Source organism: Haliaeetus leucocephalus, unplaced genomic scaffold (assembly GCF_000737465.1).
Source record: "Haliaeetus leucocephalus isolate CR32 unplaced genomic scaffold, Haliaeetus_leucocephalus-4.0 Scaffold339, whole genome shotgun sequence".
Lineage (NCBI taxonomy): Eukaryota > Metazoa > Chordata > Aves > Accipitriformes > Accipitridae > Haliaeetus > Haliaeetus leucocephalus.
The window spans coordinates 4,154,409-4,174,949 of NW_010972775.1; the positions used below are offsets into that span (position 1 = coordinate 4,154,409).

Genomic DNA, 20,541 nt, shown 5'->3' on the forward strand with positions numbered 1-20,541 from the left:
TATACTAGTTTCATTAGTAGACCTGATAATGAATAAATAATTCTAAGGGAACCTAAAATCATGGAGGAAGGCTAAATTTGGAAGAATATCAGTAGTACCTCAGCATGGCTTACCCGACAAATATTATAAAGCTAGGTGGAATTTAATGTTTGGAAAGAAAAGTTGATGTTTGGCTGCAGAATTAATCTGAACTAGGATATCAGTAATTTGGTTTCCGTATGCTGAGCAGAAGGCTAATACAAAGAGGAAAGGTAGTGGACGATGTGACCAATGGAGACAGATGTTCACACAAATCAATTAATGTTAGTGTGTATTTCACTGTAACGTTTTTCTTATGGGTGAAGAACAATCTGCTGTAGCTGCTGTTCTTGCTTGCTCTTTCCGGTTTAGTTCCTTTTGCTTGTCGTCTTGCTGTTCCAGATTTGTAGGAGACCATGGCTTATTTTTTCTGCATCGTTTTACTGTCCATCTCCTATTATGCAGCACCTGTCCCTTTCCCCTTTTTTTCTGCTTCTAATGGCTCTTTTTTTCTCTTTAGTTTCAATTCTCTGTTATTTTGTAGTAATTTCTCTGCAATGTCAGTATTTTCTCATTTAATCGTTTTCTCTTTTTCTTTCCCATGACTGTTTTGTATAGATTCCCATTCACCTCACATCTGTCATGACACTGCATATAGACTAAATGTATTGGCCAAAAAGAAGATCTGAGGAACATTACCTTGCACAGTGATCTACAGTGGTTTTTGGCATGAGTAAAATATTGAACAAATGACTCTTTTAGGCAACATTATGTTCTGTTACCATTGGTTTTAACTGTCATAGTTTGCCTGGGCCATGAGTAATATGGAACAACTTGTGGGTTTTGCATTGCTTGTAGGTTTTACATTGTTGGCCGATGACAAGGCAGGATTTTAATTAATTTTATATATTCCTGGTTTCTAAATTAACCTTTCAAGAAAAAGGCTGGAAGTGTTTTTTGGAGCCCTCATATCTGCTGCTAAATCACATATATACAACCCTTTATTTATGAAAAAAGGAAAGCAAAGAGTTTGCTTTTCTTTTAGTTGTACTTTCAGATCGCAAAATTTTCGTAAGGGTTGCAAAAATTGCAGTTCTAACAGTTGGTAGCATGTGGAGCATGATTCTTACTGGGACTTTGTGCCTGCTTTGTAAGAAGTAGGAAAGACTGGAATGGTAAAAAGTTCAGGTAATATGTCATTTTATGGAATGCTAGGAACTGTGAGGACTGGAACTTAACAAAACCAGAAAACAGTCCTTCTGTTGCACAAATTCAAGGTACATTTGTATCTTGAATTCCACATTCAGTTCTGGAGTCATACAGATGAACATACATACATATATACTGATGCTACAGGTAGGTCATTATATCATTATAGGTGATCATATAGCAATAGGGGAACTAAGAAAAAGGCAAAGGAATGTGGTATGGATGATTACAGGTATGCAATGCTTCTGTGGGAAGAGAGTGTCTTTGGTTTCAGTTGATCCTGCAAACGTGAAATAAAATAACCACATTTTTGTGTGTCATAGTTGTATTAGGAATTGGACAGGATATCGAGATAATAATTTAGCAGACTTAGATACAGAATAAAGGCTTTGGTATACTGGTAAGAATGTTACATTTATTTGAATTAACAAAATAATTTATAATGGTTCTAAGTGCATATGCTACAAAACTAAAATGTTGCAATTTTGAAGAGATTCCACTTGTATAATGGAATTGTAGTATTATTGTCACAGTGAGGCAGTAAATGGAAACATATTTATCCTGGGTTCGGCTGGGATAGGGTTAATTTTCTTCCTAGTAGCTGGTGTAATGCCATGTTTTGGATTTAGGATGAGAAGAGTGTTAATAACACATTGATCTTTTAGTTGTTGCTGAGCAGTGCTTACACGAAGTCAAGGACTTTTCAGCTTCTCTTGCTGCCCAGCCAGTGAGGAGGCTGGGGGTGCACAAGAAGCTGGGAGGGGACCCAGCCAGGGCAGCTGACCCCAACTGACCAAAGGGGTATGCCATGCTGTATGAAGTCATGCTGAAAAATAAAACTGGGGGAAGTTGGCTGGGGGGGTGGTGGCCTGCTGCTTGGGGACTGGCTGGGCATCAGTCAGCGGGTGGTGAGCAATTGCATTGTGTGTCACTTGTTTTGTATATTCTTTTATCATCATTATTATTTTCCCTTCTTTTTCTGTCCTGTTAAACTGTCTTAACCCACAAGTTTTACCTTTTTTCCAATTGTCTCCCCCATCCCACTGGGGGGAAGTGAGCAAATGGCTGTGTGGTGTTTAGCTGCCTGCGAGGTTAAACCACAACAATATTGCATCAGGTTTTCAGTCATATTTCAAATAAATTAACTGTTCCAGACCCATGATCAGCTATGTATATAGAACTTCTGCTTTCTTAAGAACTTATCTAAAATAACATCACAGAAAAAAGTTTTTGAATAGTCAGTCTCGCTTGCAGTGAATGAATTGAATTATATTCTTAATGAGCTAGTAGAATTACCTGATTATTCTGATTGTGAAATCTTTCCTGAGTTTTGTGTAAGCCACAAAAAGCTTGATTTTTCTGGCCCATCCACAGAAATTATTTCTCACTGTTGCAAACAAAGATTTAACTACTTGTAGCAATATTAAGAGCTGTAGTGTGCCGTGGCTGCCATCCGTTTAAATATTACATTTTCTAATCCTTTCCAGAAAGTGCCCAGGTGACATGCTTAAAGTACCTCTAGCACAGTTTACTCTAGGACAAGTCATGTTGAAAATAGTAAATGAAACTGCTGTGAACTTGAGAAAGATCATTGTCAGTGAACACACGCTGAAGAACTCTGTCCTTTGGAAGTACACAAATCTGCTTATTTGTTTTGCTTATTTGTTGAAGTTTTTTTTTTTTTTTTCTTGCAGTGGGTTTAGAAAGTATCTTTACCTATTCATTGGGGAAAGGTGGTATAACATTACAGTGGGGCAGTAAATAGAATTCAGACGTGTGAGTTTCACAACCAGTTCTATGTATGTTCATGAGTTTTGGTGTTTCCTGCCTTTGATTTGACTGTACAGACTTCCAGCTTTGTGTTACAAGCTTTTGTAATTAGGTTCCCATAAAATAAAGTTACATGTAGTCAGCATCTTACAAAGGCTGCTGAAATTGCTAATTGCAGAGAGGGAGAGAGTGAGTGCTTGTGAGGTTTATTTTTCCTCTGAGAAAACTTTTGATTTTTAGGACATGTAATGTTTGCAGCTTTATAGGTGCAGTTTTGCAAGAGCTTTGCAGAAGATAAAGCTTTCAGCTGCTTTTGTAGCCGTTCTAAGAGTCTGAGCACTTAGCTTCTGTCAGAATAATTGTTTTTGTCTGTGCTTGATTTCTGCTGTAGTCAGACTAAATTAAAGAAAAATGTGGTAGTATGTAGCTTCATTAAATTCTGACCTTTTTATTATCTTCAGTGTGTGTGCTGGATTTAAGAAAATGTATTTTCTTCATACTGATTGAAGATACTGTATTTCATTTTACGCATATTGATTCTCACATTGTGGTTCATTGAGTGGTGCTGTCTTCATGTTTCCAGAATTGAGAAGCTTCTGGGTCATACTTAAATTTTTTTTTCATTACCTTTCTAATATTTATTTTCACTTTTCCGAAAGTTAATCCTGATTTTGCTACAGGATATTACAACTTAACCCTTTATAATTACTAAAGTAATTTTCTAGCTCTTCCCACATATCTTCTAGCTTTTGGGGTAGACTGTTGAAGCTGTTTTTAATTGCTTCATACCTAATACATGATTTACACAGGGAGTGAATAATCCTACATTTTATTCAGTTGACACTGTAGTGAGAAACAAAATTAGCTAAAATAGAATTTGGATAGAATGTTAAATTTCATTCTTCTAATACTCTAAGTGTTGCTCAAATCTTTTTAAAATTACAAGAGATAATATCTATGGTTTTTCTCTCCAGAAACATTGTCCTAACTTAATGTTGAGTAATAATATTGCTTCCTACAACACAGAATTCTCTCCTCTTGTTTCTCTGGCTGACATGCCATGCTTTTTCTGAGCAGAAGAATATGACAGCATTTTCCAAATCTTCAAGAGGCTTTTGTGTTTTTGTATACATTTATAATTGCAGGAGTTTGTGATGATGATCTTATAGTTGAACCTTCCTCAGTTTTAAAAGTCATGATGAGATAGTTGTGTTACAGAGATGGACCTTGTACAAGACACAGTGTTTTCAGTATTTTTGATTGTCATAAAGAAATGTCGGCAAAATATCTTAAAAAATCTGGTTTTTATTTTGAAAAAATTAAAAAAAAACCCACACCAAACTATGCTCTGCTTTCTGTTTGAGTGCCAGACTGCAAAAATGCAATCAGGTATGCTTACCGGGAAGTATTATTACCGTTTAAGAGAAAAGTAGCAGAGGAATAGACTTTCATGAGTCATAGAAAACTTTGAAACCTGTAATTGTGTTAGTTGAAGAATGATTTTTGTAAGGTTGAAAATCTCCATGGACTGTGACGAGTGATGCCTAAAGACTAGGTGAAAATATATTTCCCTTTTTTACTGTGTCCATTTGATGACACAATGTAAGATCAGTTATCCCTGTATTACAGTGTTTACCTGTTTGGACCTTGTACACAGGGAGGAAAGCACAAAGCTGTAAAATAAGAATTAAGCAGGAAGATTCAGGTATATATAAGCAATGGGAAACCACTGTACTTGAAGATTTAGCTACATTTCTGAGTTGATTGTTCAATTTTTCTGTTTAGCAGTCTGGGTAGCAGTTATGCCTTCTTCCTTCTTATCTGTGGGCTTTTATAATTGAAATTCTTGATGGCATACCAATGATTAAATGCATTTGATAATGAGGTAGAACCACTATGTTGGACATCATGATTCTTTTAAAAAAACCCAACAAACCAACCAACCAACAAACAAAAACTAAAAAACCCTAAGATCACCTCCTCCCTTCCACACACTTGGGTGTTTTCTGTCTGTTGATAAGCTGAATGTGTGTGCTAAGGACTGAAAAAACAAAACACGCTTTGTGGGGTAACTGTGCTGTTACACTCTCTACTTTTTAAAATAGTAAGATAATTTTCCTGTCTTCCACTTGTTAATGATCTTTTGTACAACCTTCTTTTAAACAAAACAAAAAACCCTCTACTTTTGCTTGCCTTGACTCTCATACTTTAAATCTCTTCTTGCAGGAAGTTAGAGTTATCTCTTTGGGGTTGCTTAGAGCTATTCCTTATCTTCCTGTTCCTCCCTCAAAAAGAAGCTACAGTGTATGCCGTGATCACTTTATATAGCTTCTGTCCCATCTCTACCTTTCTTTAATTTATCACAGCCATCTTCCTCTTGGATCTATACACAGCACCTTCACAGTAATCTTTTTTTTTTTTTTTTTTAAATCTAAACCCTAGAAGGGAGTTTCCTGTTTACTTACATTAGGATAAATTATCAGCTGTGTGGAGGCAGTTCTTTGGTGACAAATTCAGATATCTCCCATAGTTTCCAAGCTGACATGGAAAGGGAAGACTATGGAAATTCCTTCTGGGAAGTTGTGTATACATTCTGTCCAGGGCCAATGTTTCCTGCTAAGCTCAGAAAAAGGACTTTTATAACCTTATAAGCTTTGACCTTCAACCCCATGTTAAAGTCCTATTATTATTATTATTATTATTTCCGACCCCTTGGAATATAGGAATAATTGCTGTACTTTACAAATTCTGAAGTCTTTCGACTGCATTGAAGTTGAGAATTTCTCTTATTAACCTGTTTTGTAATGTTTTTCTTCCCTCTAGTGAGTCGTTCTTATGCTTGCATTTGAAGTTGATCAAAGCTGTCCCACTTACCTCAAAGTGAGAAGACCTAAAAACTTAGTGGTTTCCAGAAGCTGTAGTAAAAATCTGAAAAAAATTTGTTCTTAGAGATTTGACAGTCTTCACATCTGAGCCAACCAAGTGGATTTATGAGAACTCTTTAGCGTTTCCTTTGTTCCCCTTCTAGAAGAATCTGCATTTTCCATAGATAATTTAGGAGGTGGTGGTAAGTGGCTGGAAAACTTACTGTTACTTTCCGGTCCCATTTTACCTTTTTTATGGTAGATTATATAAACACAAAAATACATTTTACGTAATTTTTCCCTATAATTTCACTTTGATGTTAACTGTGATATTTTGAAAGAATTACTCTACTTTTGAAAAGAAATAATTGTTACACAGAAGTTACTTATGCTTTAGACATATATACATGAAACACTGAAATATTTATAGTATATACTATAAATACGTATATATATATATTTGTGTATATCTTAAAAAATAGTGAAACACTTATAGTGGAATACCTATTTTGTTTTATCTCCTAGCGAGTTTTACATCAGGGTATTCCTTATGCATCCCCTGGTCAGTGGCTTGGTATTGTATATATAAAATAAACAAGCTGGGAATAATTGCAAGATCAAGTTCCTCTTTCTGTTTCTGAGTGTTTAAATTGCTATGGTGACAGAGAGAAGAAAGGAGCAGTATTTATAGTTTATCACTTCATAATTTATTTCTGTTTCATGGAAGTAACTTGTAACTTTAGTTATATGCATCTCCAGTCTCTTATTTTATTCTTATTTAAGATACAGGGATAGTTCTTAACTTCCTTAGAAAATATCCAGTTTTCCTCAGTAAAAGCATTTACTGTTTCCTGTTTAATTAGTGATAGAAACTTAATCTTAATTGAAAGCTCATTTGTTCAGTAGTCTGTTGTACTTAATGATTACTTCCAACAGGCCTTTCACATTTTAATACATGTGATTTATTAGTTATTTTAGGCAAGCTTACATCTCAAAAGTGAATGTTTTAAGTGATCTGTAAGAAGTAGATGGTGGTTTCAGGCTGAATTTATTCCTATTTAAGAAAACCAAACTCTTCAATAACACAGAATGTTTTAAATTCTTTAAAAGTATTTGCTAGGTCACTAAAGACTGCATTCTCTTCCTGAAATATGACAACTTTCCTCTTTTTCTTCATATTTTATCTCAAAAGGGAGGAACATGAATGTATTAATTGTTATTAGCATTTACTCTGTCTTGGTGACAAACATGTGCAGGCTCTTGGTTTTGTGTTTGTTTTTTTCCTAGATGCAGGGAACGCTGTCTAAACCAAAACCTCTTTAAAATCATCATGTAAGTAAATAGATAAACTGAAATATGTGGAAAAAGGGGAAATGAAATTTGTTGTAAACTTTCATTCTCTCTGAGTTCTTGGCCATGTGGAAATGTGTGCCAACCATTTAATTATTATAATTTCATAATGCTTAGAATTGCTTGTAAGTTGATTTATTTGAATTTGAAATGCAGCCTATTATCTTCTTTTTATGCTTACTAATTATTGCAAGATGTGAAGACTTCATCCCGAGCTTAGAATTTGAGTGATAATAGCATGAGGTAGTTTGTATATTTGGTGTTAGTTTGTTTACATAATGGGGAAAGCCATGAACACACCAGAAGAGGTAGCTGGTTTGTACTTTTGTGCTTGAAAACACAGAATCTGAAACATAGGGGAATGATCGTTCATTATGCTGTGAGATGCAGTTTTGGAAATTGTAGGTTTGTCTTTGGGTGCATTTTAAGTGGTGGACTGATAAAAGGAAAAAGGACCTTTGTCTGTGCTGCGGTAAGTTCCATGTTTCTTATAACATTAAGAGAGCTCTCTTAAGCGTATTTTCTTTTGTTATTTAAATGTTCTACTCTCCTCTTAGCTCAAGACTCCCCCCTCCCCCCTTGATTATGTTCCTCTTTTTTTCACACGTTTCATTTTAAAGTTCTTTTCTTCTCATTTCTTTCATATGCTGTAAGAGAAAAAAACAGCAGTTAGTGTCCTAATTGAAGTGAGGGGTAACTAACAGCTTGCTTTGTTTTACAGCTTGCAAATATTCCAGTAGAGTATTTGATGAATCTGAGCTTTTTCTTCAGTTGTAGAGTCTGCAGCACTGTCTGTGACTCACAGGGCTATGAAGCATCATTTTTTCCCCAGCTTCAACACTAGTTTCTAAGAGGGTGATGGACAAATGCTTTTTCCTTCATCTTCTGTTCGGCAGCAGTTCTTTCTTTTTGGAACTGCCAGTGGTATTGGTAGGTTTCTGAATCTTCCGCCTTTCACCTGCTAATGAAAACCACTTTCTTGGCAAGTATTAAGTTGGATAAGAAATACCCAACTTCTTTTGTCCAAATAATGTTTATAAGGAATGCAGTTGACCTTTGACCTTGCCCAGGGTTTTGCTGGAGGTAGTCTCATGCTTGTATCTTTGCTTTACTTTTTCATGTTTCTTGTTTACTCCTGTTGTAACGAAGTTTCATCGGCTACGCTCGATTAGTGTTTCCACTTAAATGTGTTCCTGATTTTTTTTTTTCTCAGAGTGTCAACTCTTAGGTGGAGATTTTCCATATTGTTTTCTTTTTTATAAAGAACTTGGAATTCTAAGTTAGCAAACAAGCTCTGAAGGCAGTCTTAGAAAACCTTCAGATTTGTTCTACTGCAGCTCAAGTTGCTGCCACTGCTATTTTGAAAAAAATTCTACATCCAGGATACATAGAACTTGTTTTTTAGGGTTTGATATTTTCATTTTGTCCTGTTTCCTAGAATAAGCTTTTGAAATAGGTGTTAAATTTGGTAAGGCTGTCTTGTAATCCTTGTTCAGCTATGAGTTTTAAGTCCATTTTAGTTGACTTACTGATCAGTGACAGTAAAATATATGTGGGCATTTACTCCCCCAAAATGGCTATTTGCCCAACAGGAACTGTGGTTCTAAAAGATATGACAAATGAGTTGTGTTGCAAATTCTTCCTATTTTCCTTTTTTTTTTTCTTTTTTTTTTTTTTTCCTGGGGTGGAGAGGTAGGCTTTTGTAGTGCATGTTTTGTCAATGTGAATAGATTTTTTTCCACCTGGTGCTGGACAGATACATTTTTATATAAAGTAAAATATCAAAACTTTCTCTAATAATTCTAATTTAAAAAACTGGTTATGTGTCCGGAAATTATGCAATAGGTAATGTTTAAGGCATCATCTTGTCTAAATCGTAGCTTTTTTGAACCAGTGAGAGCTGTTCACTTGGAAGATTTGGAGGTTTACTGCATGTAAAATGTTGGCTAGTGATTTGACAGTAGGATAAGTTATTTTCAGATTGCTGAAAGGAATATTTTCTCCAATTAGAGTCCCAAAATATGAAAATATAAACACATAACAAGATGTGATAGGGCTGGTTTTAAGGAGTAACAGTTGTTGCAATTTTAAAAAGATCTTTTGGTTGCCTTTTTTGTGTTTTTGGGGTTTTTTTTGTGTTTTGTTTTGGTTTTTGTTTTGGTTTTGCTCAAATAGAAATCCAAGAAACGTCTGGGAACTTTGAATTTGGAACTCTGAATTCAAAGTGTTTTAAGTGCTCCATTGTTGAAATACTTTTATAAAAATGTTGCTATACATTTAGACTGTTTTTGGTTTATGCTGCTGCTGAAAGAAGAGTACTTCCTTTCTCCGCTGCTTGTCACATGTTTCTGCCTTCTCCCTTTGTGCTTGGCCATATGATCAGCTTGTTTGGAAAGTTGGTGGGACTATGCGCTGACCCATGCTGCAGAATTGGTACCTTCCACATGGTCAGCTGATCTTGTAGTGGTTAGGTGTAGTAAAACATGAGTGAGTATATTCACATGGTCCTTCAAAGTCAAATGTATTTTCTTTTTGCCAGCACTTAGAAAAAAATGAAACGTCCTTGCCCATGCTCCAGAGGAATTATAAACCTTACATTTGTGGTCCTCAGCAATGAGCTGGAGGAAATAAACCCTATTTATAAACTGTGCTAGCCATTGTTGCCTAGTTTCTGCTTAACTTCAGTGATACGTAGTTGCTATGCTTATACTCCACACAGAGAGAGAATTTACACTTATATTCAGAGAGCTTTTTCAGGGTTATATCAAATCGGCTTGGTGCCATCAGTGCGTCCAGTTAAAGACTGCTACTTGTCATATCAAACCAAATGTTATTTTCAAGATGGACCGACGTATTTCTTTTGGAAGTTGCAGTGGGAGAGTAGGTCACTACTAAGAGCTCAGATTCAGGCTTCAGTCTATTTTTAGAGATGTGAACAAGGGGAAGAGGAAAAAATCTATCGGGTTTCAGGAAAAGGAGCAGTATTTGCACCTTTGAGGTGCGTGAGCAAGTTTTGAAATTTCTGAATGAAGAATAGCTGGTGTAAGCATAAATTAAAGCAAATGAATGAGTCTTTATTCAGGGAACTTCTTAATGTAGCTAGATCCCCATGTGTTGTCTCTTGAGAAGGCGCTAACTTTGTTACTGAGGAACAGAGTTTTGAAGTTTGCATTAATTGGCCTTACAGTTGCAATTCAGATCAAACAGTAGTCAACAAATCCTTCCTGACAAATAAGAAAATGTTGCCTTTTCTTTGTGAAGAAGGTCCTGGATGTAATAATACCTATCTGTGTCACTTGGAGGCTGAGCTGTTGGTGTGTTTTGTAGTGTGAGTAAACAGAAGGTGTGTCTAGTATGAAACGCAAAGAATGCTCACTACCTCTGAATGGTAGCTAACAGTTGTGGCTCCAGTTTTTGTGATAGATGTGTAAGGATTTTGTCTGCTGTAATACTACTGGAGTTACTTGGGCAAGGCTCACTGAGGCTTAAATAAGACTTTTGATGAAGGTGCTAATCTATTTTAGAGAAAATTTGGCTGGAATAAAAGTAGGTGCTTAATAGCACAAAATGTGCTATATTGGCAGAAGAGCTGTAGTATAGGTCTCTGATTTTTTTTTTTTTTTTTTTTTAAGTGTGAAATACCGAGACGGAGAGAGAACAAAGTTGCATTATACATTACCCGTTGCACTACAGGCATTACAGCTGTAGGAAGCACATCCTCTCACTAGATGGCAGAGATATTCCCTCCACCTCCCAGAGGTTTAGTTTTAAATTAGATCAAACAGAGCTCTCTTTCAGAATATTATATTACTTTTTGGTGAAATTGTAATACATTAGAACTTGAAGGGTCAACGAACAGAAACTGATCATTCAGAACCTAGGTAACCCAACACCTCTTTTTAAAAAAGAGCAGTTTGAAAACACTCCTTTGCTTTGAAAAAGCCTCCTTGCATATTAAGCTATAAGTTAGCTTGACAAAATTTACAGTTGATGTCAAGAATCCTCTTGAAGAAACTGGAGTTCTAAATGCTACCAGCATTAAAATTAGTACCTCAAGTGTCTCTTTGGGAGGAGAGTGTTCTGTTCTTTTTATTAATTTTAAAAAATTTTCTCAGACTGAGACTTAGAAGAACCCTGGGATTAACTAGTTGTGATCATTCTGCATTCTTGTATGTGAGAAGTTTTTTTGAATTAGGGTTTTTTTTTGTTGTGTTATGAATGCTTTTACTTTTGCAGCACTTAAACGTTGTATAAATGCTAACTAAGAAACGTTGATTTTAATGACTTCATTGTTATTGTGCATGCATGTAGTTCTTGTGCTTTATGTTTTTGCTGTTGAGTTCAAAAGCTGTCTACTGAAAATACTGTGGTTATGAGGGTAAAATATTAAGCAAGAAAAACAAGCATAAAAAAATTATTTTATTGGAGTACAGAAATTGAAGTCAGTAAAAAAGTATCCTAAATCCAGCTGCAAAGCACTGAAATACTAAAATGCTGCTAGATTGCAAGTGAACAATAAAAATAATAAGACATTAAAGTAGTCTTTGAAATCTGCGGGACACACATAAATATGAAATGCTCAATGTACATTGCATTTGTGCTCTTTTATAGATTCCTCCTACTCATGCCAGGGTTCTGATCCAGAACTATGAATAGGATCTGGCAATGAAGCCCTCACTTCATTTTTAAGTAGCTGAATATCCCAAAAGTTAGTTATTCCAAAACCATTTGCATTCTTTTTTTTGGTCTTAAGTGTCAACAGAACAGCCTGAAATTGCAAGATGAAAGTTAAAAACAAGAAGAAATAGACTGAACAGTTTTATGACACATGCTGCAGCAAGATATGTGAACTAGCTTGGATCCAGTAAAACACTATGACTGTATCAACAGGGTGCTGTGCTTGAACTAATAAGCCCTTCTGAGAAGCTATCCTAATACAACCTTTGCTTGTATCTCAGCTTAGTCTCACATAGGCCAACACTTCTAGACCATCCAAACACTGGTCTCTGCAGCAGCTTGCCTTTGGGTACCAGCGGCATACATTAATGGTTTTGGTTAGAATCATTTTTTGAAGAATACTAACATCTTCCATTTCTAAGCTTTAAACAACATGTATAGTATAGGACTTCTAGTCATAGCTTTAGTCTTGGGAGAGTGCTGTCATTTGTATTTCCTTGTTCTTTGGTTGATGGAATTTCTTGTTGTTACAGGAGAGATGTGGACTGTTCAGCAGTTTACATTTTTTTTCAGAAAAGCTACCCCATTAAGTTAAACTCCTTTATCCTTATAAAATACCAGAACATGAGGGCAGGGTCATACACTGTATAATTCAATGCAGACATATATCATCATAATGCTGAGATACGCTTATCAATTCTGCAACTTTTTAGTTCTTCAGATCTAAATCTTGAACTACCTTGTCTGTTAAATAAATGCTGTTCATGTGTACTTTTAAAATAATAACAAGGTAAACTAAAACTGTGGTTACTAACATTAAAGTATGATTCTATAGTACTGGGAAGAAGTGAATTACGGTGAGATGTCTATCATGACAAAGAAGAAATGCCATGCGTTGCTGCATTCATATGGAACAGTATTCCTCCATACATCCTCATCTGTCTGTGAGAGAGCAGTCACTAAGACAGCGCTAGGCACTTTCTAAATACATTTAAAAACCAGTGAATTTACTTTATGGCTCTAAGTATTGCAAAATTGGAACAAACGTCACTTTGTGTTTGTGCTGCAGATTACTTAGGATTTATTTTTGTGATAGAAATCTCTTCAGGGAAGATCTTTTTGTTAGCCTGCAATAAATGTTTTCCTATTAGAATGACAACATGAGACTAGGAAAGTGGTCTGTGTTGTATATCAGAATTTATTGTACTCCATTTCAAAAGTGTTTGCTATTTCCATTAGAAACTCATTGCAGAATTTAACTGGGAACAAACTTCTGAGTTTTTCAGTTTGAATTCATTTGTGATTGTTTCATACCCATTTATCATAGGATCATTTAGGTTGGAAAAGACCTTCAAGATTATCGAGTCCAACCGTCAACCATGCCCACTAAACCATGTCCTGAAGCGCCTTGTCTACGTGCTTTTTGAATACCTCCAGGGATGGTTACTCCACCACTTCCCTGTTCCAATGCCTGACAACCCTTTCAGTAAAGAAATTTTTCCTAATATCCAATCTAAATCTCCCTTGCCACAACTTGAGGCCATTTCCTCTCATCCTATCTCCAGCCACCTGACGGAAGAGACCAGCACCCACCTCCTTTCAGGTAGTTGTAGAGAGCAATAAGGTTCTCCCCTCAGCCTCCTCTTTTCTAGACTAAATAGCCCCAGTTCCCTCAGCCGCTCTTCGTAAGACTTGTGCTCCAGGCCCCTCACCAACTTGGTTGCCCTTCTCTGGACACGCTCCAGCACCTCAGTGTCTTTCCCATAGTGAGGGGCCCAAAACTGAACACAGTACTCGAGGTGCGGCCTCACCAGTGCTGAGTACAGGGGAACAATCACCTCCCTGCTCCTGCTGGCCACACTATTTCTGATGCAGGCCAGGATGCCGTTGGCCTTCCTGGCCACCTGGGCACACTGCTGGCTCATATTCAGGTGGCTGTCAACCAACACCTCCAGGTCTTTTTTTGCCGGGCAGCTTTCCAGCCCCTCTTCCCCAAGCCTGTAGCGCTGCATGGGGTTGCTGTGACCGAAGTGCAGGACCCGGCACTTGGCCTTGTTGAACCTCATACAGTTGGCCTCGGCCCATCAATCCAGCCTGTCCAGATCCCTCTGTAGAGCCTCCTTACCCTCAGGCAGGTCAGCGTTCCCTCCCAGCTTGGTGTCATCTGCAAACTTACTGAGGGTGCACTCAATCCCCTCGTCCAAATCGTTGATAAAGATATTGAACAGAACTGGCCCCAACAGTGAGCCCTGGGGAACACCACTTGTGACCAACCACCAACTGGATTTAACTCCATTCACCACAACCCTCTGGGACCCTCCATCCAGCCAGTTTTTTACCCAGCGAAGAGTACACTTATCTAAGCCATGAGCCGCCAGCTTTTCAAGGAGTATGCCATGAGAGACAGTGTCAAAGGCCTTGCTGAAGTCCAGGTAGAAAACATCCACAGCCTTTCCCTCATCCACTAGGCGGGTCACCTGGTCATAGAAGGAGATCAGGTTGGTCAAGCAGGACCTGCCTTTCATGGACCCATGCTGATAGGGCCTGATCACCTGGTTGTCCTGCACATGCCATGTGAGCGCACTCAGGAGGAACCAACTGTTCCCATAATCTTCCCCGGTACCGAGGTCAGGCTGACAGGCCTGTAGTTCCTCGGATCTTTCCTCTGACCATTCTTGTAAATGGGCATCACATTGGCAAGCCTCCAGTCATCTGGGACCTCCCCTGTTGACCAGGATTGCTGATAAATGATGGAGAGTGTCTTGTTAAGCTCCTCTGCCAGCTCCCTCAGTACTCTTGGATGGATCCCATCTGGTCCCATAGACTTGTGAGTGTCCTGATTGACGTAGTAGGTCACTATTTCCTCCTGGATTATGGGGGGGTATATTCTCCTCTCTGTCCCTGTCTTCCAGCTCAGGGGACTGAGTACCCTGAGGATAACTGGTCTCACTATTAAAGACTGAAGCAAAGAAGGCATTAAGTACCTCAGCCTTTCCCTCATCTCTGGTGGCAACGTTTCCCTCTGTATCCCATAAAGGATAGATATTTTCCTTGGCTCTCTTCTTATTGTTAATGTATTTGTAAAAACATTTTTTGTTGTCCCTTACAATAGTGGCCAGATTTAGTTCTAGCTGAGCTTTTGCCTTTCTGATTTCCTCTCTGCATGACCTAACAAGATTCCTGTATTCTTCCTGAGTTGCCTGCCCTTTCTTCCAAGGATGGTAAACTCTCCTTTTTTTCTTGAGTCCTAGCAAAAGCTCCCCGTTAGCCAGGTCAGTTGTCTTCCTCGACGGTTTGTCTTGCAGCACATGGGAATAGCCTGGTCCTGAGCCATTAAGGTTTACTTCTTGAAGAATGTCCATCCCTCCTGGACCCCTTTGCCCTTCAGGACCATCTCCCAAGGGACTCTCTTAACCAGTGTCCTGAAAAGGCCAAAGTTGGCCCTCTGGAAGTCCATAGTGGTGGTTTTGCTGACCACCTTCCTTGCCTCACCAAAAATTGAGAATTCTATCATGTCATGGTCACTAAGCCCAAGATGGCCTCCAACCATCACACCTCCCACCAGTCCTTCCCTGTTTGTAAATGGTAGGTCCAGCAAGGCTCCTCCCCGGTAGGCTCACCTACCAGCTGTGTCAGGAAGTTATCTTCCACACACTCCAGGAACCTCATAGACAGCTTGCTCTCTGCTGTGTTTTATTTCCAGCAGATGTCTGGAAAGTTCAAGTGCCCCACGAGAACAGCGGCACGTGACTGTAAGACTACTGCTAGCCGCTTGTAGAATGTTTCATGTGTCTCTTCAACCTGGCTGGGTGGTCTGTAACAGACTCCTAGCACGATATCTGCCTTGTTGGCCTTCCCTCTTATCCTTACCCATAAGCATTTGTTCTTATGCTCATATTCTCCTTTTGCTTATTTTGCCACTCGCCCCCCTTTTTTCTCTGCTGTATTTATAAACCAGATTTAATTTTATTTCATTTTTATTATGAATTTATTTATTTTGATTTGCTGTGCTGAAAAGCCACACTGCTAGTCTTACCTTCAGGCTAGATTCTCTGTTAGGGTAGTTCAGAGTAATAATCTTTTTCTCTGCATGATCCAGTGTCAATCTTTAATGAGTTCAGGATATAGGTGATGCTAATTCAATTGATTATCATTTTATAAAATTGTGTAAAAATGCTTCACTTACCTAACCATTCTGGAAATGCTTGTTAATGCTACTCAGGATTGGATTTTCTTTTGCGATGACTCATGATCCTGTGATTCACTAGATTCTTCTAACTTTTGAATCTGCAAATAATAGATTCACTACTTATGGGAAAACTTTTTATTCCATAATTGTGTAAGCTTGCATGTTTTACTATTAATTTTCAAGCTATTAATCTTACTGCTTCTTACCTACATATGGTTCTTCCCACGTGACATACTACATTGATACAGGTGCCTCTGCACTTTGTGTTGTCATTGTTTTACCAACTCATTAATCACCATATTACACTGTTGGTTTCAAGATAGAGAAGATCTCAAAACTTAACTAAAAAGTAACCTGATTTTTTTCCTTGTTTTACCTCCAAATTTTGTCTTCCTAACACACAGTTCTTCTGTAAACTTATACCACATTAATTTTGGAATTAGTTTATTAGAGCATCATTTGCCTAAATAATACCGTATGCTCTTGAATATAAAAGATGCCCTTCTATTGATTTTTTTTTTTTTTTTTTTAAATGGCTTACACTTTCATTTTGAGTAGTATGGTTAAGAGGTTTGCAGTGACTGAGCATTGGGGAACTACAAGGCCATATGTGCATTTGCCATACGCCTGTGGTGCGTCATCCCGAAAGAAGGACTTTGTAGAGAAAATAATCTGCTTTTCCAACACTATATTCTCCCTTCTGAAAGTGATCAAAGAGGACTTGTTGCCGTGTTCGGTTTAAAAATTGATGCGCTCAGATTAAATTTCAAAAACGGTCTGATACTCTGTAATTTAAGTGTAATCTTTCCATCTGTTGATTTATTTTAGATTTTTAATTTTGAAACAGTGAACAAAAAATGCAATCCTGTTATTAATTGTAAACCTTCAAACTACTTTTCACTTAAGCCAACTTACAAGTGGTTTAATATCAAAGCATTCAGGTTTCACACATGGAGTTTGTAACTGAGGTTTTTAGACCACCTGTGTAGAGCTCAGTCAGACCCTACTGCGTCTCTCAAGGGAATAACAAGAGAAAAAGGGATCTTTCCATTCAGCTAAATACGTTGACTTGAGTTCAGGCAGTGCAAAAGTCACAAAAGAGATGTATTCCAGGGCCTAGTGCTAGCCGAAAAAAGCTTTGTGTTATGTGGCAAGGATTGCCATTTTAACTGTAGGATTCCCAGGAATTTTGTAGTAATTTAATCATAATGTTTCATTGAGTTTGAATCCACGTAAAAGTGTCATGATTCATAACGTGTTGGGTTTTTTCCCTAAAATTGTCAGCAGAAGAAGATCTCAAATTCATTGATGTCTTTGATTTGAAAGAATGTTGTAAGCTTTCAAGTTGGTTTGACAATCAATTTGAACTTTCCTGGTAAACCAATGTTGTTGCATTATTATGTTTTCTCTTTACCTCCATGTTGTTAGTGATCCCTTCCTTAAATATCTGTCCTGAAAGCTTTGAATACTTTCAAAGTCATACTGTATACAATGTAACGTAATACATAATTTTTGATACTGTAAATTTACTTGGAGTAGTTGTTATGTGAATTTGGCTCTGAAGAGCCTATCCACTAAATGAATAGGACCTACGTAATGTGCTACTCTAGCAGTGAAGCCATATGTCCTGGTTTCCATTTAACATTGACATGGATTTTAAGGAGATCTCTAGCTTAGAAAGGGGGAAGAGTGGCCTGTGATGGCAGGACTTAGAGTTTGGTAGGTTGAGCCCTTAGTTATGGTCTGAATTAGTATTCCCATTTATTGTAAAATGGAGGTTTACTCTGGTATTCCATTCACTTGTACACAGTTGTGTATTATCTTGTGCATTTTTTGAAGTCTTTGTCCTCAGTTTTGCTGTCTGTAAAGGGAATATTATTTATTCTAAAGAATATTAAAAGTGTATTTTCTTTGAAACATAGCAGAATTACATCTGCTTTGTGTGAATTTTCATGCATATGGATTTAGAAAATGCAGACTTACACTAAAATTCTTACATCGTGTTAAGGAAGTTGCACATATGCATGTATGTACTTGTTTAAAAGGAAGATAAAAAATAATCTGCAAAACATCTTTTTTATACTACTAAACTATTCTGTTAGTATTTGATCTGAATTCCAGGTTGCAGCACTTACATGGGTAAAAAGGTGGAACTTTGGTAATTCTTGGTGATTAATCTTTTGCTACTTGCTTTCTTAAAGGATTATTAGGAATTGTCCTAGTGTGAGTAATAAGTTCTGCAGATAATATTGCACACCTATTTACAGTTTTTTTAATCTTCAGGACTAATGGCAAAGGAGTAAACCAACATGGCAGCTATGGTCCCACCTGTGAAGCTGAAATGGCTTGAACATCTCAACAGCTCCTGGATCACAGAAGACAGTGAATCTATTGCAACAAGGGAGGGAGTTTCTATCTTGTACGCTAAGTTAGTCAGCAATAAAGAAGTAGTGCCATTGCCCCAGCAGGTTCTGTGCCTCAAAGGACCTCAGTTACCAGATTTTGAGCGGGAATCTTTATCTAGTGATGAACAGGACCACTACTTGGATGCCCTTCTTAGCAGCCAGCTGGCACTGGCGAAGATGGTATGCTCAGATTCTCCATTTGCTGGAGCGCTTCGAAAACGTCTTCTTGTGTTGCAGCGTGTCTTCTATGCACTTTCTAATAAATACCATGATAAGGGTAAGGTGAAACAACAGCAGCATTCACCAGAAAGCAGTTCTGGATCAACAGATGTGCATTCCGTCAGTGAACGTCCTAGGTCAAGTACAGATGCACTTATAGAAATGGGAGTTCGGACTGGGTTAAGCTTGTTATTTGCACTGCTAAGACAAAGTTGGATGATGCCGGTGTCAGGACCTGGCCTCAGTCTTTGCAATGATGTTATCCATACTGCAATAGAAGTTGTGAGCTCTTTACCACCTTTATCTTTAGCAAATGAAAGCAAGATTCCACCAATGGGGTTGGACTGTTTATCACAAGTAACAACATTTCTTAAAGGAGTAACAATTCCAAACTCTGGGGCAGACACTTTAGGTCGGAGATTAGCTTCTGAATTGCTTCTTGGCTTGGCTGCCCAACGAGGTTCCTTACGATACCTTCTTGAATGGATAGAGATGGCTTTAGGTGCTTCAGCTGTAGTAAACTCTATGGAGAAAACCAAGTTGCTGCAAAGTCCAGAAGGGATGATCAGCTTTGATTGCTTTATGAGTATATTAACACAGATGCGACGATCTTTGGTAGGTATACCAGTTTTGTTTTTTCTACATTGCGAATATAGTTGCATTCTTAACTTTAAATGGTCTCTCAACACTGAATGCTAGTTTGCTCAATAGTTTGCTTAGTATGTTAAAAAAGGGGGAGGGGGTGTGTGAATTTTTTTTCCCAGTATTTGCTTTGTTACTCACTGTCTCTTTCCCTCCCTGTGCCCGCCTGTTTCCTCATAGGTAAGATGAAACAGCAAAGCAATCCCTGTGTTGTCACTTTTGGCATTATGCTCTAACTTCAGAGAAAGAATCAAAGATGTACTTGATCCACTTGCACTTTACATTTAAGTTCATAGCAAGAAAGTTAGAAATTATGGAACTGTTTTTAAGGCTTGCTATGCTGAATTTGCTTAGAATTCAAAGTTTTGCAGTATGCCTTGTTGCCTGTTCAAAGTTACTAATGTTGGACGTTCCTACTCTCCAGTTAACCTGGACGTCTGCTTATACATCTTTGGAGAATCAGTAAGATTTGAGATGTTTAGCATTTTTGCTACTGCTCAGAAATTAATACAATAAGAAAATGAGCTACATTGTTTGGAAGTATGGCACACTGCTTTGTATATTGAGTGCTTACTTCTGGTCCTAGATGAATATTCTTTTTAAAGGTATGAAATGGTATCACAATATGCAGTCAGAAGCCGTGGCAAGCTTCTGCCTCATAGGCTGAGACGGAAACAGGGAATGACTTTTTCCCTGAGGTGAGCATTGTTTTCTCTCAGGCTTGTAATGCTTTCTAAAAAACATGAATTTTAAAAACTAAAAAATTTAAAGCATGGGGACCATGAGAAGAGCATGGCAGTGGCAGGATCTGAATTGGATTGAATGTCCTGATAGGCAGCTTTATTGGTTGTTGGTTTTGGACTAGATGTAAAATTAGAGACCAAAATATGGGAGATACGTAAACACAAAAATAATTATGATTAGACATTTTTAAAAAATAATCACATTAAACTCGACACAAATTAGATGCATTTCAGAACAAAACAGTGTTAGGAGAAATTAACTCTAGACCCAGATATTTTCACAAAAATGAATAAATAAGAATGTTTAACTAGCACTTATTACATTTTTGTTATCCTGAAGTGTATGCAGATACCACAGCTCGGGGAGAAAGGTAGTTTACATATGCTTATAGAAATAGCTTTCAATTTTGCTTAACTGTAAGAACAAATCCCTAATGTATTTTGTACAGGTGCAC

The 20,541-nt window shown here is 37.6% G+C and overlaps 1 protein-coding gene across 8 annotated transcripts in view; it reads left to right on the forward strand.

Moving 5' to 3' along the window:
• The first annotated feature begins 18,364 nt into the window (after positions 1 to 18,364).
• Positions 18,365 to 20,541, forward strand: part of HERC1 (HECT and RLD domain containing E3 ubiquitin protein ligase family member 1) — a 90,309-nt gene continuing 88,132 nt past the window's right edge. For all 8 annotated transcript variants that reach the window (XM_010571691.1, XM_010571687.1, XM_010571684.1 and 5 more), the window contains exon 1: positions 18,365 to 19,316. In XM_010571691.1, the coding sequence (XP_010569993.1) occupies positions 18,387 to 19,316 (930 nt within the window). In that variant the 5' untranslated portion in view covers positions 18,365 to 18,386. The remainder of the gene's footprint in view (positions 19,317 to 20,541) is intronic.